The following is a 15,238-nucleotide window of genomic DNA, read 5'->3' as shown; positions in this document are numbered from 1 at the left end:
ACTAGAAGGGACTGGACATTCCTGAGTGCAACCTCCTCCTTTTAGAAATGAAGAAATAGTAACAAAACTGTTCATTATGTGCTTCCTGTGGGTCAGGCAGTGTGTTATCTCATTTAACTCTTACAACTCTAAAGAGGGAGGTACAAATACCGTTGAGGCAGAGACTTGTCGAGCTCACTCACATCTGGATTTCCTCTGTCCAGGCACCCAAGACACTCCCCAGCCTTACTGCTATTCGGCAGAGTTATGTTTCTAGATCCAGCCAATGAGCTGCAGGCAAAAGTGATGTCATTCCTGAGCTGAAGCCCTTCATTGTTTGTACTCAGTGAGCCATGAGGGAGCGAGCTGTGCTGCATCTGTGGTCCTGCTCTGGGACTTTAGGGCCCCCCCAGGGAAGACCGGGATTTGACTTTGCTCATGAACACCCTCCAAACACAATTCAGGAGTGGGGATTAATGGTTGTATTAGCCAGGGAAATTAACATTAGCAGAGCAACAGACAAACCCCCAGGTCTCAGTGTCCTAACGCAGATAAAGTTTGCACCTTCCCTCTGTTACGGTCCCGTGTGAGCTAGACTTTTCTATTTTTTGCTACCCCATCTGAAATTTGTAGCTCTCCGATCACTCAGGCTGGGACAGAGAGGTGAAAACAGCATTCCTTCCTGCTTCTGTCCTGAGGACACGAGGACACATGTCACTTCCTTCCTGGTCACGTGGTCCTGTGCCCCTGCCCCCTCCAGTGCCCACACCCCTGTTCCTTATATGTCTGGGAACCTCAGGGCTGGTAGAGGCATTTCTCCTCCCCATTTAGCTACTCCGCAAACTCCTGCTTCTACTCCTGAAGTGATCCCCTACTTCAGAACCATCAGACTGAATTGAAAGTGCAGATTCTGAGGCACGCCCCCAGGACGATGGCCTGGGACTCTGCATTTTCCCTTTTCCTGAGGCGCTTCTTGGTGCCCCCACAAATGTTTCAGAACTGTTGTTGTAAAGTATGTAGCCCAGGACAGTGTTACCCAAGCTTCAGTCGCTTCTACTTTTCAACATATTCACGTGCCATCTATATTATTATTTTCTTAACATTTTTCTCTAAGTGACTCACATTTTCACTTCAATAAATTTATTTATAAAGGAGACTTCTTGCCTCTACCATAAATAAAAATACTGGTATCATTTACCAAAGAAAGAATAGACAAGCTGGGGTACATCCCTATCATAGAATATTATTCAGAGCTAAAAAGAAATGTGCTATCAAGCCATGAAAAGACATGGAGGAACTGTAAATGTACATTACTAAGTGAGAGGAGCCAATCTGAGAAGGCTGCATAGTATATGATTCCAACTACGTGACCAACCTGGAAAAGGCCAAGCCATATTGCCAAGAGTTCCAGGTCGGAGCACAGGGATGAGTGGATAGATTTTTAAGGCAGTGAAACTACTCTGTATGATACTATAAAGGTGGATCCAAGCCAGATGCATTTGTCAAAACCCTTAGACTGTACAGCACCAACAGTGAACCCCAATGTAAACTATGGACTTTGGGTGACAATGTGTCAATGTTGGTTTGTCCGCTGTAACAAATGCACAGCTCTGGTGCAGGATGTTGACGGTTGGGGAAGGTGGAGGAGTGAGGGGCAGGTGAGCATGTGGGAACTCTGTAATTTCAGCTCAGTTTTACTTCGAACCGAAAACTGCTTTTAAAAAAATAAAGTCTATTGATTTTTAAAAAGAATAGACACACATAAATGCAAATGAAACCAGATGAACAGATTCCAGCCAGATATCATTGTGCATCCAGGGCTCTGAGCCTGACGCCTTCTCTCTTTGTTTACAGAGGAGGTTGACAAGGTTAGAAAGGTGTTAAAGATATACTATCACTCCAATGATATTTTTTTATCCTGGACATAATCATAAGGCATGAGAGCAAACCGAAAAGAACATTGTTCTCACTTGAGGATCAATGTTATTTAACGACATGTCTCTCTGGGGTATCCATCCCATCCCAGGCTTTCAGAAACACCAGTCTAGGGGTGGGCCTGAATGCAAACATCTGGCTGTCACATTTTAAGCAAGCGTTTTTTTTTTCTGCCACTTCCTCTACATGTTCCTCTTGGTGTATGGTCTGCTCCTGCCCCCTAGGGACTCAGAACCCAGGAAAGTGTCTTTCTGCACAATTCATGCCAGGAAGAGAGTGCTGCTTAATAAAAATCAGTTAGGAACGTGGTAGTGATATAGATGGATAGAGACAGCTATGTTGGGTGTGAGGGACCAGGCAGGACAGGACGGTGGTTCTGCTGAGTCATTAGTACAGAGGCAACAGTCAGCTGAACAGAGAAACTGGCTGTAAATGTGCCTCCCTGATGTCAGGCCCAAACACAGCTGGGGACTCACTGTGTCGAAGCCTAGCCTTACAGCATCTAATTTTTTAAGGTTTTTGTAAAAGGGGAGTAGGAAAGGCAGCAGTGTGATCAAGGGGCCCCAAGCCAGGCCTCTGAGCCACACTGGCAGAATGGGGTAAGTATCACTCCAATTTAATGACCAGTTGCTGTGTGCCCAGAACTTTCATAAAGCATGTCCACACCTTAGGACAAGTGTTCAAGCTCAGAATTTTATTCCTGTTTTGTAAACAAGGAAATCTAGGTCAAGGGAGGTTAAATAAGTTGCCCGAGATCACCCAGCTGGGAAGGACCCCAGTTGGGATTTAGATCCATGTCTTTCTGACTTCAGGGCCTCTGTTCTTCCCATTATCCTGCAACAGAAGGAGAAAAGCTCTGCTTCTGGCCAAGCAGTCTCCAGCCAGGGTAATGATCACTATCATTAATCACCAGGACAAGAATCATCACTATTTGTCTTTATAGAAGCAGATAGCGAGGCTGGTTGGGGTACAAGGGATCACAAGGGATCATCTATATTTCCTTTGCCTGGCACTTTGTACACACACATGTGTGCACACATGCAAATGTACCTTCCACCATGTGTATACTAGGGACCAAATATAGCACTATTAGTCTGGGATGAACATGTGCTAGGAGGGAGGGGAAGGGATCAACAAATACTGAGACCCTCCTGCATGCAGAGGCCTATGCTAGCCACTGCGGTGGCTTCGAGAGGCGTCTTTTAGAAAAAACGATGTTGATTTTCTTCAACCACATCCAAAGTAACCTTTCCTGAAAGAAGGAAACTGATTTGAACTGTCCCCCTCAACTCCTCTGAGAACGGGTCCTGGAGAAATCCTCATAGGAGCAATGAGCTGGGTCCAAGACTGGGGCCCATATGTCCTCCTTGTGGGCTTGGATCTCGGAGTGGGACAGAGCCCGTATTTGCAGATCTCCCCTTTTTTCTGACAGTTTGCATCTACCTGAAATTCAAATTGCAACTTACTCAACTTTGCCTATTTTGTCATGAGGCAGGCAGTCCCATGTGCACCCCAGTTTTACTCCTCACATATGCAGAGGGAGGTATCACATGGGTACTAAACATAATTGCACACGTAGACTAGCTTACATATGATACATCTCAGAGGAGGGTGCTGTGCAGCTCAGGCCGCATGGTATTCACTGGCCAGCTCCTTTACATCCGGGCGCAATTCCAACTTGGCTTCCTTCCCAGCAAACAAGAGGCAGCTCGCTCATTCCCACACTCCTTCTAGTATCCTCTCCCCCTCAAACCTACTCTCCCTCCCCCAACTCACAGGCCACAACTGGGCTTCTCCAGCATACCATCTGGAAATGAGAGAAGGGCGTGTGTATGTATGTGTGTGTGTGTGTGTGTGTGTGTGTGTGTGAGAGAGAGAGAGAGAGAGAGAGAGAGAGAGAGAGAGAGAGAGAGAGAGAGAGAGAGGGATTTCCAGTATCTCCTCTTTCTTCTCCAAGGCTGTTTTGAAATGCATATTTCACTCCTGCCTACCAGCTTTATTAAGTAGCTCTGTATGGTGGACTCAGCTAGAAGCCACACCCAATAAATTAGCCAACCCACCACAAGGAGACACAGACTGGCAAGTGAAGGAGGATTATCCCAAAGTGCACACTGTTAGAGGATCTACAGACAGCTGAGGTGAGAATCACTCCACAATTGTCAAGACACCAGATGTCTCTCCTACTCCAATCCCTAATTCAGTCTGTGGAAGGGAGACAGATGCACTCACTGTCTTATTTGTGCGTTTGCATGTGCACGTGTGTGCATGTAAATAATAGTTAGCTAAATCTTGGAAATAGCCAGGGACCCGATGGAAGGGTTTGGACATTCTTACATCATCTCCCAGTTAAAGAATTAGAGCACTGGTGAGAATCCTGAGTGAGAGGCCTTGGAGCTTCCAGATTAAACAGAACCAGGACTGGCTGAAGTTGGCACTGAAAAACAACAGTAGAAACACCCAGACGGGAAAACGAAAATGGCCCACTCATGACTCCGGGGGTAGGGTAACTGGGCTCCCCCTTTCCCGGGATGGTTCTGCATCTATAGGTCCGTGATGGTACCTGTTGTCTATTGTTCATGAAATGCTTGCTCTCCTACTGTGGTATGTGCATAGTGTAAATTCATGATTACAGCAATCACAGGATTGCCAACAGTGGGATTTCTGTGCACACAGGACAGAGACTATTCTTTGTGATCTTTGCTGAAGACACATTTACATGATCCATGTACTGCATACACTGGGACTAGATACCCTGGGATAAAATGATCCCTTGAATTAGAAAGGGGTGCAGACTCATCTCTTTTTGCTTAGATTAAAAATCTCTCTGGACCTCCAAGCAATGTCATTGTAATGAACCCCAACTCTCAAGCTCAGAGGGATTTTGAGGGTCACTAGTCCCAGTCTCCCATTGGAACCCCCTTCTAAAGCAGCCTATAGTATCTTGTGACAGTTTTGGTAGAAAGTGCTTTCTAATATCAAAACCCAAGTTGGCTTCTCTGGGGATTCCATCACTGGCCAAGGCACTGCCCTTTATGATCCCACAGAGTAGATCTGCCCCCCTTCTGCACAGCACACTTCCAGCATTTGATCCCAGTGAGTACTTTTCTCCCTGTAGTCTCTTCTCCCAGTTCCCCTACCTGTAGAGCTGCCTGCTGGATGAGCTCTAGAGGCTCATTCATTCAACAAATGCTTTAGAGTATAAAGCAGGAGCCAGGCACTGGATTGGGGGCTGATGACCGGATGAGTAAATACACAAGTTGCTGCTTTCAGGGATCGCACAGTCCCTCTGCAATGCATCCCTTAGACCCAGGCAAGAGGGCCCCTTGCTGTACAGGGCCCTACTCTGGCCCTTCTTCAGCTGCACCCTTCCCCGTAGGGTGAGGAGTCTGCAGGGTCAAGAAGCCACACCCTTCTTCTAGAATATGCTCTGATTACCTGGGACCCTGGGATTTCTGCTTATTGGGCCACGAGTTTGCTCCCAGGACCTTCAGGGTTCTTTTCTTCAAGTTACGTGGGAGAGGGACAAGGGGCAACTGTGTGGGGTGGCATGCATAGAGCTTGGACAAGCCAGCTGGAGTGTCCACATGCATGTGCTCAAGGCTCATCATGGTGCAGGGTTGAGCCAGCAATGGAAAGAGAATCAGAGTGGCCTGTAGTCCAAGGGCCAGCTATGCCCACTTGGCTGCACAGGATTAAGAGGAACCTAACAGTTCTAAATTCAAACTTGTCTTCCAGGATGTTTTGCAGGTATATTTGTCAGGATAGGGGATAAAATGCATTTTGTTTAACAGTTTGTTGGCTGTATTTATTACTTTTAAATATCTTGGCCTATGACATGTGAGCCTCTATCTATACTCTTGCCCCAGGATCCATGAATGTTAGGGATGAGTCTGTACTTCGTGGAGACAGATGTTATTAAATAATCACACAAAGAAATGCAAAATTGAACCACAGTGCTGAGAAAATAATCCACCAGTTGGCTCTCTTCTAAATGCTCTACTTGATCTCCATTCCCAGGGTTCTCATTGCATCTTGGGGTCTCCAGGTTTCCTTAAGCTCAAAAAAGCCCTTCTCTTATCCTCAATAACCCAAAACACTGACTAAAATATTCCACACTACTCTCGCCCCTTCTGAACACAGAGCTCGAGGGAAGCAGACCCCAGGAAGAATAAAAGAAGAGGTAGATGAAGCCTATTAATCTCTTCCAGGCTCATTTCCTGCTCTCCGTTAGGCCCAAAACAGGTGCCCCGCCACCACCACTGCCCTGGTGGATTTTATCTCTGTACCCTCCTCCCGGTGCTCCACAGCTGGCCCCGTCCAGGTACCCGTGTGTCTCACATCTCTTCTGCTTCTAGTTTTCTAAATTCAGCCTAAGTCTATTTCATCTCATCTGGTCTTCAGCAGCCACAGAGAAGAGAAGCCTTCTCTAGTTGGAGAAAAAGCGGCAAATTCTCACACCTGCCTCTCTGAATAGGCACCCTGCGCACTAGTCACTTTTAAACATGCATCTCTTTCTTGTACCCGATATTGCTGCAATTCACCTGTGACTCACTGTGTGTTCTTGACCTCTATGAGCCTCTGTGATGTCTGGGTTAGACTGTGCAGCTCTCAGGGGGCAGGGCCTCAGCACAGCAGCAGGCATGGGTGGGCACTTAATAAAGACTTGGGTGGTGGAAGCAGAGGAGCAGTGCTGTGCCTAGAGCATTGTGAGTGCACAAGGAACAACCTACTGACACAGCCAGACTGTGATCGCAGCAGTCCTCCTGCCAGACTGGGAGCCAGGGCATGTTTTTCCTTTTAAATGAGGCGGGGTGGGGGGCATTCTCTTGCTTCTGAGGCAACCACAACACACTGATCTGACAATACTGATGCTCAGAATGCCCTTATGAATTAGGGACTGTCATTATCCCAATTTTACAAACGAGGACCCCGAGGCACAGAGAGAGGCTATGCAGTTTGCTCAGATCTCAAATTGGGGCCATCTGGCTTCGGAAACCTCAGCTTACCCATCAAGGTTCACTGTCCCTCAAAGCGAACCAGAAAGGGAGAGTGAAGGGCTGGTGCCTGGGTTCCTGTCTCACGCTCTCATGATCCCTGACCCCTGTCCAACCTGAATGAAGGGCTGAGAGGAGAGGGTGGGCAGGTACTCCATCAGCTTTCCAGAGTGAAGCCAAGTTGTCTCTCAAAGCACTTGCTCGCACCTGTTCATCTCCCTCCTCCTGCCCTCTCTTCTGTTTCTCAAATACGCTCAGCTTGTTCACACTGAGGCCTTTGGACCTGCTGTTTCCTCCACCTGGAATGCTCTGCCCCAGACCTATGCATCAGGGGTCCTTCTCTCCATGTAGGTGTCAGCTCGGAGGGAGCACTCTTAGGGAGGCTGCTCCTGGTCACTGTATCTAATGTAGCCGCATCTTCCCCAAGCACTCCTCTTTCATTCTTGTCTCACTAATTTCCTGTTTCACTTTCATCAGGGCGCTCAACACCACCCCAAATCTCTTCCCTTATCTAGCAGTTTGTCAATGTCTGTGTCTCCGCTGGACTGCCAGATAAGGAGGGCAGAGACCTCAACTGTTTTGTCCACTCCTGCTACTCAGTGGCTAGAACAGCATCTGGCGCACTGTAAATGCCCAGTCCACATGTATTAAATGCGTGTGTAAATGAATGATGCAAAGTCCTTTATAAATAGGTGGTACTGGCTGGGTCCTTCAGCTGCCCCTCAGCACATACATTGTAAGCCCTTGGCAGGAAGAGACCCCATCGTGTCGGGCAGTCTTTTAGCTCCTGGAGTAGTGGCAGATGACTGGGGAGCTGTTCGTTTGGTTCCTTTGTTTGGACAGGGAAAAGACCAAGACATTCAGCACTGAGATTACAGACTGTCTGCGCTCCTTTCAGGGCCACATGTGGACAGCTGCTGGACCGCTCTGTCCCTGAACAGAAACTAAGACACAGAAATCTCAGCTTCTCTCTCTACCCCCACCCTCTCTTTCTCTCTCCCTTCTCTAGAAAGTTTTCCCCATCTCCTCCCCCTTTGTCTCCCTTCCTCATTGAGATGCTGTGGAGAAAAATGAACAAAAAAGTGGGGAAATGTGTTCCCCACATCTCACATGCATGACTCTTAACATGTCTATAACACAGTCTCATTATAATCTCCTGGCTCCTGCACAGATAAAGCAACCCTCCAAATATAGTGATAATATGCAGGAAACACTTGATTTGATTCCGTCTTAATGCCGACACGCTATCCTATTTCTCCCACGTAATGATAGAGCCCATTTCTTTCTTGGCCTTAGCTTTTTCAGCCCATGCTTTCTTTATGACACATCATTAGAATAATAAACAAGAAAGAAAAGCTTTTAATCTCCAGCCCAACCCTGTAGCACACGAGGGTGTTTCACAGTGTGCTTAATGATCTCATTTTTTTTCTTTTCTCAAGAAAATACTGTTTTTCTGTGATCGAAATACATGCCATTATGTATTAATCCCTTTCAAGGCATTCTCACGGTCGTTATCTCCTGGATCTTCCCAACCAATATAAAAAAAGGAGGGGCTTGCAGCCACACAAGTAGGAAAGGGGGCCCAGTGGCATAAAGCGATTGGACGTCCACACAGTAGGTGAAATTCCATCCCAAACAGGCCCCAAGTCCTGCTGTTCTCTGTGGACAAGGGTGCTCTTACCAGCAGCCCCTGTGACATACAGACCTGAGCCAGCCCACATGGGAGAAGAAAGAAATAGCTTAAGAAGTTAAGAAGCTAAATAATTGCTTCTTTTGGAACACATGGGGCTCCTGATTGGGGCAAGACCCTGAACAGGCATCCCCAAAGTGAGGCATCCCTCTTGCTCTCAGCCAAGCCCTTCTACCTTGTGTCTCTCCTGGAGGCCCCACACTGGAGGCCAAGTGAAGGGCTGAAAGAAGGGCACGGAGCAGGGATCCCGGACCTTCTACCCTCACAGGAGTCTCCAACTCTGCCCAGCACTTCATTTGGGACTTCAGGCAATCCTTATCACAAGAAGGAGGAATCCAGCCCTCAACCTCTCAGAGATATCTGTTCACTTTGAGAGCTACATCACCTCCCCTCATAATGCCCAGGCTATGGCCTCAGTCATCATCTGTCCCCGAAGTGCTTTCCCCATTCAGAGCAGAGATAAAATGAATGAAAATGTCAGCTGAGACTGCCTCTCACAGAGCAAGCCCTCAACCAGAACCAGGGCTACCCAGGAACACCAGCGTGGCATCCCAGCACACTACCATTTGTTCAGGGAGCACCCAGAAGCCTTCCATGCCCTTCCGGGAGTCAGTGAAGAAGTGACCGATGTGATGGCCTCAGCCTCCAGCATGACTAACTAGATCAGATGTTCAGATCCAGGATTCTCTGGAGAGTGTCGCCACAATATAACTCTAGAAGGAAGTGCACATGCTCTCCAGCACTGTGGACAGTAGGTTGGAAGTGGAGCTCGAAGGGGTGGGATAAGTATGTGTGTGAAAATCTGAATGAAGGGGGTGATGAGAACCATCGGACTTGGGAAGACTCTGGTCCATGAGGTACCTGCCATCCCCTATCCTGGATGGGGAGCATGGAAGGGACCATCTAAGTTGATGTGATTCAAGCCTGAGAATGGGAGTAGATATAACAAGATTCTCTCTGAGCTTCTCCATTTCCCTTAAACTCATTCTCACCCCACTTATCTACCTGCTTTCAATGTAGAAAAAACTTGAGTCTGCCAAGAAGTGTCTTAGCAAACAGTAGTCTCCTTGGACCTGGAATCCCTCTCCACTTCCCCTGCAGTGACTAAAACACACTGCTGAGGATGCAGGGTAATATGGGAGGGGGCAATCTCAAAATGAAAGGACAGCACAGGCTTGTGGGGTTGTATCTGTGAGGCTAGGCAAGAGGACAAGATCTCTGCACACTTTCATGGAAGGAAGAAGTCTGAATCCGGGACTGCAGGTGGGCGGGGAAAATGTCACCAACAACGAATCAGATAAAAAGACATCTTCACAACAAGCGTGAATGGGCCAGCAAGTTCCTTCATTTCATTGCTTCTGGCTTCTGGATCTTCTATTCTGAGGACACTTATGGATTTTTTTATTTTATTTTTTGGCAAGGCATTAAAGATACTAGCATTGGAAAGAAAACGCAAAAACTGAGATACAACTGAGCCACCAAACAGGCTCCACCAGGAACCAGACACCTCTTGGACAAACTTAACCAGAAGAAACATCATCGAGGAACCCTTAAAACTTAGAGTCCTCACATTAGACCCAACAGAATGGTTCCCCAGGGCAAGTAGGCACGTAGCAATCTGCAAGATCTGGAGCTAGCAGAGGGAAAAGGGGTAAATGGTCTCACCTGTTCCGGCCCCTGGAAGCAGATGCGGCACAGTGGGGTCCTCATGCCACTGTCCAGGCTGCTGCCCAGGGAGTAGCGGTCCTCAGCCTTCCCCTTACAGAAGTCATCTGAGGAGGCACTGCTGAGCAGCGAGGCAGGTGGCTCTGTGGCCGGGCCACCCCAGTCATCTTCCACAGAAGAAGGTGGCAAAGGTGGTGGCGGTGGCAGAGGAGGGGTCTCCCTGCCCACCCCTTCTCGGGGGCCCCTCCAGCCTGCCCACCCCCCGGCACCCAGAGCCGGGAGGGTGTTGTTGTTGGCCGTCAAACCAGGGGGCTGGGGGTCTCCGTGCATGGGCAGGGGCGCTGGAGGGGGGCGCCGCAGTAGGAAAACCTTCAGGTCATTGAAGAGCATGCGGCAGCGGCACTTGAGGAGACCCTGGTGGCGCAACATCTGGGGAGCCGGGGTGCACAGTCCGCAGTGGTACCAGGCACAGCAGTAGCAGCAGCAAAACCACCAGAACAGCCCGCTCAGGGGCATCCGCATGTGCCCAGTGGACGCCGAGAGCCCAGGAGGGGCAGCTGAAGTCTTTGCAGAAGATAGGGTGGTCCTGGAGGGTCCACAGGGTATCTGTGTTATGTGCCAGTCTGCTTTCTCCCTGGCTCCTCTTGTACTCCCTCCAAGTAGCAAATAAATTACCCCCAGGACTGAGCACTGTGAGTCACTGATTCTGAACTTTAGGGGAAAAGCCCAACAATAAGAGCTTTTCTTGCCCCCCACCCCACCCTTAGGCTTTACCCAAGGTGCCTCCTTTCTGCTTTGCCCTGGGGGCGCTGGTGGGGACAGGGAGATTAAAATGTTGAAGATGGGTGCTGGGGCCTTGAGATGAAGGTCTAATTGTTAGACAGTTCCCCAGGAGAGGATTATTGGGTTGTCCTCAAGTTCCCAGGCAGCGGGAAACCTTTCTTCTTGTGTATAAAAAAGTGGGGAAGATTATAAATCAAATTTGGAGTGGACGGAGCTGGGATTAGGGCAAAGTAGCTCAATGAAGAATTAGGACCGCCTGTGCGAGAGAGAAAAGATGGTTTTCCTCAGGTAGCAGGAGGTTGGCTGTGTGTGTGTGTGGGGGGGGTGGTAAGGTGGGAAGGAGAGAAGGTTGGGACAAGTTTTAACTCTCCTGGGCAGAAAACTGGGGCAGTTAACCCCGAAGCACCAGCGTTGCTTTACAGAGAGCAGTCGGAGGGGGGAAGGGCTTACAGGTGAACTTGGGCCAGGGGCTTGTGCTTTGCCTCCGCAGCCACAGGGCTGCACAGAAAGGGGGAAGCCAATTAGGAGAAGAGAGGCGGGAGATGAGGGGCTGGGGAAGGGGAAAGAAGGGGGGGGGAGAAAAGAGCTTTTAACCCTTGCAAAACGCCTTCTTCCTGAGCGTGGCGATCCTGTCTAGAAGAAGGGCGTGTAAGCTCGGGAGGCAGTGGCGCGGAGAAAGGGGGTAGAGCAGACGGGCTCGGACGAGGGCACGGAAGGGAGGAGTAGTTGCATGACCTCAGCCCTCAGCCCACCCTGCGGCAGCCTCAAAATCCGCGCCCCTCCCCTCGGCTCCATCAAAAGTCCCTCCCGGCGAGGGGCCGGGGCCGGGCCCGGGCCCGGGGCCGGGGGAAGGGCAGGTCCGCGCGGGCGAGCGGCCTCGGGTTCGGCTCCTCTCCGTCCGCTGGGCGGCGGTCGCCCTCCCCGCGGGGCTCCGGGCCTGCCCGCGGCCGCCGGTGCTGCGGCGGAGGCGGTGGCGGCTGCGGGTCGGCGTCCGGGCGTCTCCGGGGCGGGGGCTGCTCTGGCTCGTCGTCTGGCTGCTGCTCGCCGTCCGGCGCGGCCGCGACTCCAGGCTTCATGATCCTCCCCCGGCTTCTCCTCCTTCCCGGGGGGCCGGCCCTGAGCCCCCGCGGCGGGACGGCGCTGCCATGCAACCGAGGCGGGGCGGGGCGGGGCGGGCGCGCGTCGGGCTGCGGGCGGCTGGGGCGTGAGCGCGGGGGAGGCAGAGAGGAGACGGTACTCGTGGAAGAAGAATTCGGTTCTCGAATAATCGGGAGGGAGTGCTTCTGGCGGGGTGGGGGCCCAGGAGGGCGGCCGCCGGGTCCTCGCGGCGGCCCTGCCCCCGCCCCCCGCCGAGGGCGGCTCGCCGGCCCCCGCGCCCCGCGCCCCCGCGCCGCCGCTCCCTCCCCGGCGCCGCCCCCGGCGGGCCGCGCTCGCCGCCGCTACCTCTCCCGCAGCTGCGACGAGGTGAGGGTCGTTTGCGGCGCCAGCGGAAGGCGGGGAGAGGGAAACGGAGCGGCGTGGCCCGGGTGGGATGCAGTCAGCACTTGGCTCCGGCTTGGTGCTCGCTCGCGACTCCCCAAAACCGTGTATAAATATATCCCTCAAAAGCGGCGAGAGGAAGCAAATCAGATCGCAGGCTGCGGCCAGGTGTTGTCTCGCCTTCGCCGTTGCTCAGCACCCGCCGCCGCCACTGCGCCCCCTTGGCTCGGGTCCCAAAGGGGTGGCGCTGGAAAGGAGGTGGCGTGGGCTCTGAGTGGACCGTCCGAGGACTGGAAACAATGTTCTTGGAGAGAAGAGAGCCCGCGGCTGTCCCCGCCGCCGCCTTCAGCACCGGGCGGGCGGACAGCTCCCGCCCCGCGCGCGCCCGGCGGGCGGGGGCCTCGCGCAGACGCCGCCCCGGGAGGGAGCGGGGAAGGTGGACCCGGGGGAGGGGGCTGGAGGGGAGGGGGCGGAGGGGGGAGCCCCGAGCGGGGCAGGGCGGGCAGGGACCGAGGGGAGGGGGGAGGCGGAGAGGGAGGGGTTTAGGAAGGAAGGGAGGAGGGAGGGAAGCGGAGGAAGAGGGAGAAAGGCGAGCGGGGAGGGGAGCGAGTCAGGTATTAACGTGCATTTCCCACCCGGCTGCGAAGTGTCCGTGGGTAGTACGGTTGTAGAATTTCTCCCCTCTGTGCACCGTCACCGCCCCCCTCAACGCACATACACAGACTTCCCCACCTGAACCAGAGTCCACTTCCCTGGCCGTATAAACCTTTTAGGCAGATATCAATCTGCAAGCTTTGGAAGAGATAAAGTTTTATGGTTCTCGAGCTGATGCTGCGACTTAATGGAGAACAAGCCCTTCGTGACTAGGAACTCGTGAGAAAAATGCTTTAAACAAGGTGGAGAATGCCAATTTCTTTTAGAATTTAAGCTCCAAATGGCAGATATTTTTTAGGGAGGGTCTGTTTTGATCCCATGTGGCTAGATCAGTGATGGCATCTAGTAGTTGCTCAATACATATTTGTTGAATGGATTTATGACCACCACCACCATCACCACAGTTATCATTAATTACTCCCAGCCGTAGACCTCTTTCAGATGTGGAGCACAAGAATCTAAAGTAATATTGCAGCCTCATCTTAACCAGTGTTACCACTGACAAGAGGTAATTTGAAATGGATTTGAATTTCTTCCCTTATTTCTTTATCTGACTCATGTCACCCTACTCCATTCTTTTCAAGAAGTTTCTAGTGAGCAGAAAAGTGGGAAATTAGTAGAAAATTAGTCTCCGAATGTGAAGAGCAAGAAAAAGAAAACTTAAAGTGGTCTGTGCAAATGCTCAATGTTTGCAGCTCTGCTTTCTTGCCTTCTCTCTCTCTCTCACACACACACACACACACACACACCTCCAAAGCCATAGACTTGGACAAGCTATCCCAATGAGTCATCCACACAGCTGTGATTATGTCTTTAGAAATGGTGGATCCATAGACAGAACAGCATTCAAAATCTCTGGACCAAAAATATCATTGGCATGAAATTCAGCCCTATGAATCAAAAGAAAATTACCCCTTTGCTGCCATCTCCTTGAATGATTCATTCTTACAAGCTCTAAGGAGCAAGCACCTAAGACTAGGTCTTGGTTAACCCAGTGTGGCTGCTTGTTTGACTCATGCCTCAGCACCTACCAAGGCTGTTAAGACCTGGCCCAGAGAGAGTGACTTGAAGATGACACTGATGCTATTAATAAGTACAAAATACTGTGTCTATTACTGATATCATCAGCACATGACCACTGTGCTGTGAAAAGGAATTTCTTTGTTTAAAAAAATCCATCTACTCTCAAAGAAAATTCTCTGTGCTCCACATCTCCCTGTGCCTGCCTCTGACATTGTGCAAATCACACTCTATAATAATGGTCTCATCATATATTCATCTCCCTTTACAAGACTCAGAGTTCTTTGATGGCACGGACCAGTATTTATATCTGTATCATCAGCACATCACATAGCACCTAAAGTCTGGCGGGTGATCAAGAAAATAAACACTGGGTGAATGCATGAGCGCATGAATGAATGGCCTCTTTGTTTAATGAAGCTACCATATTTCTCCCCTTCAAGCTAGACACATACATGCGAGGGCTCTCATACATGATGGAATATCTGCTTTACCTAAAATCGATAATCTGGTTTTGTGCTGGTAAAATACTAGCTCCAAGTGTGGCATGCAAGAAAATTAGGACAGGAGATAGAAGAGCCATATGAAGCTTGTGTTCAGAGTCATAGAAAGGGGCGATATCCATAAGAAGACTGTCTTTCCCAACCCTCCCACTGAACACATAGGGATCTCTGGAAACAGAAAGCTACTAAGGATGGGAAACAACAACAGGGCTGTCTTCAGAAAGACTGAAAGGCTTGAGAGTTCTGTTTTAAATATAATGTAAATCCTGAAAAGCACTTCACTGTGTTAGAGTCTCCTTGTGCTGATGATGAAACAGCGGTTGTGAGCCCCAAGAGTAAAAGCCACAATAAAGAAAATGTTAAATCAATGAGTCTCCATTTAAGCATTCAAAAAATAGTTATTGAACACTAATCATAGACAAGGCATTGTGCTGGAAGATGTGGGGAACACAAAAATGAATAGGAATTGCATCCTCAAGGGTCTAGTTCTAGAAATGTTTACATAAGCATAATAGAAGGTATAAAAAAATAAATGC

The 15,238-nt window shown here is 50.2% G+C and overlaps 1 protein-coding gene across 1 annotated transcript in view; it reads right to left on the bottom strand.

Annotated features, from left to right (window-relative positions):
* MARCHF4 (membrane associated ring-CH-type finger 4) overlaps positions 1 to 10,785 on the bottom strand; it is a 71,214-nt gene extending 60,429 nt beyond the window's left edge. The window contains exon 1 of the mRNA XM_016196897.2: positions 10,264 to 10,785. Coding sequence (XP_016052383.2) covers positions 10,264 to 10,785 — 522 coding nt within the window. The remainder of the gene's footprint in view (positions 1 to 10,263) is intronic.
* Positions 10,786 to 15,238: the final 4,453 nt, after the last annotated feature.

Source organism: Miniopterus natalensis, chromosome 8 (genome assembly GCF_054644295.1).
Source record: "Miniopterus natalensis isolate mMinNat1 chromosome 8, mMinNat1.hap1, whole genome shotgun sequence".
NCBI classification, from domain to species: domain Eukaryota; kingdom Metazoa; phylum Chordata; class Mammalia; order Chiroptera; family Miniopteridae; genus Miniopterus; species Miniopterus natalensis.
The sequence above is the reverse complement of the archived record's forward strand: the minus strand, read 5'-3'. Positions and strand labels throughout refer to the sequence as shown.